The 6,044-nt window shown below is 41.0% G+C and overlaps 1 protein-coding gene across 1 annotated transcript in view; it reads right to left on the bottom strand.

Moving 5' to 3' along the window:
- Positions 1-3,386: 3,386 nt before the first annotated feature.
- Positions 3,387-6,044, bottom strand: part of DNAJA1 (DnaJ heat shock protein family (Hsp40) member A1) — a 12,692-nt gene continuing 10,034 nt past the window's right edge. The window contains exon 6 of the mRNA XM_040482776.1: positions 3,387-3,391. Coding sequence (XP_040338710.1) covers positions 3,387-3,391 — 5 coding nt within the window. The remainder of the gene's footprint in view (positions 3,392-6,044) is intronic.

Here is a 6,044-nt window from a genome sequence, read left to right as displayed (position 1 = left end):
CCACTTTGGCATCTCTGAGGGTTTGGCATTGAAAATGTGCTGTTGTTCTGAAGAAAATTAGAAAAGGACCTGAGATTTAGAGAAGTCTTTTTAGGTATGTGCATCCTTACCAGTTAAAAGCCAGTAAAACTCTTGAAAATACTTTGCAAATGGGGTGTCTTTTATGTTTGAACCAAAGATGTATTGAGTGCGCTTATGTTGATGTTGGAGGGGCCGTGCCAGGTGTCATTTCAAGAAAGTGAGACCTTATTTGTGTAGACCTTTTATGCCTCCTTTTAAGTTTAGCACTCATTAGGTACAAATGAGTGGGGAAAGTTTTTTAAATGATTTACATTGTTGGGGCACCTTGGTGGCTCAGTCGGTTAAGTGTCCGACTCGTGGTTTCAGCTCAGGTCATGATCGTGCAGTTCGTGAGTGCGAGCCCCAGATCAGGCTCTGCGTTGGCAGTGCAGAGCCTGCTTGGGATTCTCTCCCTCTCTGCCCCTCCCCTGCTCGCTCTCTTTCTCAAAATAAACAAACTTAAAAAAACAATGTTTTATAGTGTTCTAATTTGCCTTTGAGTGAAATATAGCCTGATCCTTTGCCTGGCACAATAATGCTCAATATTGGCTGAATTAATCCTTGGCAGCACTAAGAAATCCCTCTTCCTCAGTCATATTCCCAAAACTTTTTTTCCTTTTGCCATTAAACCTGCAGCTTTTTGACAATGTATGCCATTTTGAGTTAAAACATTAGCCATAAATCCATGAATTCAAGTGAATGTAGTTTCACAGCCCAGTGAAAAGTTTTCATGTAAGAAGTTTAAGGTGGAAAGAGGAAACAGCTTGTGCTAAGAATCCTTTAGAAATATCTTCAAGAAATTGGGATTTTATATTTAGCCCATGACCTTGTGAATGGTTGAGCAGTACTGTTAAGAATGAGAAACAACAGGCCTAAAGTGGAGTCCCTTGTGCTGGCCTTGTGCTAAGCTCCACACTGGCCAAGATTTAATACCTACCCAAACTGCAGTTTCGGCCTGTCCCAGGACTGTAATCATTAACCAGTGAATCTGGAATTCAGTATTTATGAGGTAATCTACCTGATAGACCCCCTCTGGCCCCCATAGGAAGGTAACCTTGCCTGAAACAATCCACTCTTGTTAGAGATCTCCTTTTCCCACCCCCTTCTGTGTATAAAAGCCTTTTGTTCTGTGCAGTTCTTCAGAGCTCCTGTTAGATGGGATGCTGCTGGATTCATTAACTGCTGAAGTAAGTCAATTGGATCTCAAAATTTACTCCGTTGAATTTTGTTTTTTTAACAGTAACTTTGTGCTCACGAAGAACAAGAATCTAGTTGGTCAGCACATGTTCACTTATTCCTTCTTGGAATTTTATCAAACATCTGTTCTTGTACCTAGTGCTGAAGATGGCTTAGTAAGACCAGTTCCTGTCAGAACAGGGAAGAAATGCCAGCTAAAAGGTGTAATTGAAATGGTGGGATAGGAGAAGGGCACCTGATAATAAGCCCCACTGAGTTAGGAAAGGCTTCCTGAAGTTGACCATAAAAGGACCAGCAGGAGCTGTGGGTAAAGGGGTTTGGTGGTCAAAGTTAGCTGAAGGAGACTTCCAGGCACTGCAGTGTGGGATTCTTGCAATGCATGCAGTGTCTTGGGAGACCAGGTGAAGAGAAGCCTGGATTGAGAGTCATTAAATGTACCTTTTTTCTTAAATGAATTAACATAACAAAAGTAAAAAAAAAATTAAGTCTTCTGCCTTTCCCAGGAAACCCTTGTGCAACTGTCTAACTTCCTTTTGTACAAACCTAAAAGGTATTTGCACTTACTCTGCACATAGCTTTTCTTATGGGAGGAGCCCCAGGGACTGAAGCTGAGGTGAGAGAAGGGCCACCCTGGCTTCTGGACTCCCATGCCAGCCCATACCACTGTCCAGCTCTCTGTGAGCTGCTTGAGGGCCTTAGACCCTCTAGGCACACAGTGGGGTCTCTGTGCCCTTGTTCCAGGTCTGGGTAAAGCAGAGCAGTGCTGGAACCTGGCTGGCCTGCATCCTTGGGCTAGGGAGTCTCTGATGAGCTGTGGGTGCTGTGCACTGGCTGGAGCCAATGGTCAGAGGCTGGAGGTGTCTGTCTGATGGTACCACTGGACTGCTTTTTCACTTTACAAAGAGATGGCAGAGATCATGTTTGTTGGCCTCTTAACCAGTATCAACGGGAGAGGATAAGCAAATGGGAGTTTGATGGCAGTAACCAATGGCATACAGCAGTCCCTCATCTGGTTTCAGTTACATGCAGGCAACTGCGGCCCGAAAGCAGATGATCCTCCTCCTGACTTAGCATCAGAAAATCAAATGGAGCCTAACAGCATGTCATAATGCTTTAATCATTCACCTCTCTTCATCTCATGTGGGCATTTCATCTCACATCACAACGGTGAGTACAGTACTATTTTGAGACCACATTCACCTTTTATTACAGTATGTTCTTATAATTGTTCTATTTTGTTTTTGCTATTAATCTTACTGTGCTAAATTTATAAGCATTATAGGTAGGTATGTAGGTATAGGGAGAAACAGTGCATAGCGCTCAGGACTCTTCTAGGTTTCAGACCTCCACTGGGGGTCCTGGAACATATCCAAACTGTGTGGCAGGGTGGGGGCAGAGGTGGACACCCGCATTCTTCCGAAAACATGTTCCATCAGGTAGCTAGGAAAGTAGGTACTCTGCTGCAGCCTACAGATACAACTGGTATTTGTCTCCAACACTTACAACTTAAAATACACAGCAGTAAAGTTTCCTTCAGTAGGGTAAGGATATTTGCCCTATTCCCCATTCAGTTGTGAAATTTGTATTTCTGGGGGCACCTGGGTGGCTCAGTTAAGTGTCCAACCCTTGATTTCCACTCAGGTCATGAGTTTTGTGGGTTTGAGCCCGTCAGCAACTGGGCTATCAGCACAGAGCCTGTTTGGCTCTCTCTGCCCTTTCCCCATTGGTTTCTCTCAAAATAAAAAAATAAACTTGTGACTCTGGATACATTGAAATCTGAGGATGGGATTTCAAGGCAACCTTTCTTTAAATCTCAGGTACAATTATTTTCTTCAGTTGCTTTTCAACTTGTACTAAAAGCCCTTCCTTCCTATGTAAGCAGCCCTGTTTAATTCTCTGAATTACTCTTATGAAGTACAGCCTATTATGATTTCCATAATACACATGAAGAAAGGGACTTCCAGAGGTTCCCATACCTTGTTTATGGAGCACACACTGAAAGCCAGGTGCAATTCCAAAGCTCAATTTCTTTATTCTTTGAATCTGGCTGTTAGCTGCTTCTCTTTAGGTCTGGGAACAGGCAAAGAATGCATGAATTGTGTCTCCACAATCCATTACAATTTATTTACCTAACCTGGCCACAGGAAGTGAGATGAGTAAAAGAGCACTGAATGACAACTGGGACTGCAGTTTTTACCGTTAACTTACTTGGGCCAGAGCAGTGGTTCTGTCATCCAGTAAATAAATCAAAGGTAAATTTTCAGGTCCTGTCCCTGACCTATGGAATCTGCAATCGTGGCACTGGGGCTCATCAACCGTGCTGTTTTGAGATCCAGAACACTAGAGGGCAGTTTCTCCACTCCTAAAATGGATGTTTTGATTCTTGTTCTGCCTCACAAGGTTGTAGATATAACCCAGTTAAGTGATAACTGTTCAGGACTTAAGAAACCCTTGAAAGAGCATCTTTATTTTGCTGTAGCTTGTTAGCAGTTTCATTCACTGTATTTTTACACCCTACATTTTTCCCACATTATTTCAAAAAAGATACTGTGATGAAGTGTACATCTAAGCTGGGAAGCTCCCTGGTCTGAGCCTCAAACTTCTAACTGCAGTGTCAAAGGCTGCCATTATTGGACTTTCTCTTACCAATGCATTATCCTAGATGGTTAATAGGACTATGTCCCTATGTTGGTAGTGTTAAACTTTGGCTGTTGACAAACATCTTGGTGCTTAAGCTATTACACCCAGCTCCATGATGTTAAAATCCTGGCGTGGGGTGGGGGTGGGGCTCACATGTTTTTAGTTTCCCAGGTAACTAAGTGTAGCCATGGTTGAGAAGCAGTACCATATGCAGAAAAAGACCTGATGCTAATTTCACATACAGGAAGATCTGCCACCATGTTCCATTAGCACCCTCATGGGACATTCTTATTCCCTACAAGTATGAGTGGATGGGGAAGGCATCAGAGCAAGCATTAGTGCTAGGGCCAGGAACTCCACTTGTGTGGATGCACATGCATTCCTGTAGCAGACTTGGTCAGAGCTGTTAAGAGATGACCTTGGTCCAAGTTCTCAGGGGCAGCTTTTAGACTACAAACTGTTTCTGCCTTTCCTGGTTAACTATTTCCTTTTCAGATTTCTAGCTTTCTTTTATTTTTATACTGTATAATTCAGTAGCATTGCATTAATAACATTCACAACCTTGTAGAACCATCACTGTTTATCTGAAACTTTATCACAACCAATTAAGCATTAACCATTCATTCCTCTTCCCCCTAGCCCTTGGTAACTGGTCTATGAATTTGCATTGATAGGTCATTTAGTACACATACAATAATTTGTCCTGTCACACACGCACCATCACATTTTGTCCATTAGTTGGGTATGGGTTTGCTCCCCCTTTGGCTACTGTGAATTTTACAGACAACACTGGCAACAAGTATCTCACTTAGCCAAGGAGTCAGTTACTAACTGTAGGCTTTTTGAGAAACTGCTCAACTTTTACACCATTTTACATTCCTACCACTGAGGTACTGGGATCCAATTTCTCCACGTTTTCACCTATTTTCATTTTGGATTAGTAGGTGTGAAGTAGTATTTCACTGTGGTTGTAATTTATAGTTGCCCTCAATGACTGATGTTAAACACGAGGATTTCAATTTTTTAAGATGTTATATGTATTACAACTCAGGGTTCTTTGGAGAAATGTAAGATTTCTGGTCATACTTTGTTGTGCTTTCCTGAGTACCTGGCATCATACCCAAACACAAGGGTAGCTGTATGGTACTGACTAAAAATGACAATCTAAAAATAACAGGTTACTAATTATTTCACTATGACAAACACTGGAAGTGTGAAAACTTTATGTTTTAGTTTCTCCTTTTTAACTCAAATGTGCTCTATGAGGGGAACTTAGATGTGGGCCACTTCTGGAGAAATGTTTAACCTTACTGATTACAGGAGATGCAGCAGAATCAGGATAAATGGGTAAAAACTTTCACATTTTCACACCAGTGTTTGCAAAGTTTTTAAAAACCCTTTTGGCTCATTACTTACCCCTCACCCACTTTCACTCCCCACCCTTGTTTAACATTCAACTATAGTTAAGTACCATTTTCAATTACCCATTTAACTAGTTAAATGACAAATTACCTATCTTAATTAATGAAAAGCCAATGCTTTTAATCTAGGGGAAAAAAAAGCCTGTAGTGACACACTGGAAATGCTTTGTAATCAGTATATTAAGGAGACATTCATACATTTCAAGAATTGCTTAATTCTGATATCCAGATTTAAGCTTGTGAACATGACTTTTAAACATACAATTAAAGCTATTCATCATAATTTGCTATACTACCAACATTAAATTACAGTTACTTCGGAGCGTAAGTTAAATTGTTTAAAGTAAGCCTGTAACATACCTAAAAAACACCTTCCTAGCTCATACATGCAAATTTACTTTTCTGTGTAAATATCTCTTCACTCTAAGTTACCCTGCTCCCGAAGTCACTACTCTGAAGCTTATCATGGTCCAAAGAGAAGGAAAAAAAGTGTAACCAGGACTGGTGTGTGTGTTTGTGTGTATATATATATATATATATATATATAAAATATATATATATTAAAAAAAAAAGATGGCACAGAAGGGAATGCAGTTCTACAAGTGCAAGCCCTCAAACAGCAGATTATGATAAACCCCTTCTTTAGAAAGGTATCCTTTCCACCACTGATACCACAGGCCAAATTACACAGCATGCCATCTTTAAGTAACAGTTGAGGCAACAGAA

Source organism: Herpailurus yagouaroundi, unplaced genomic scaffold (genome assembly GCF_014898765.1).
Source record: "Herpailurus yagouaroundi ecotype Mexico unplaced genomic scaffold, PumYag 160, whole genome shotgun sequence".
Taxonomy (NCBI): domain Eukaryota; kingdom Metazoa; phylum Chordata; class Mammalia; order Carnivora; family Felidae; genus Herpailurus; species Herpailurus yagouaroundi.
The sequence above is the reverse complement of the archived record's forward strand: the minus strand, read 5'-3'. Positions and strand labels throughout refer to the sequence as shown.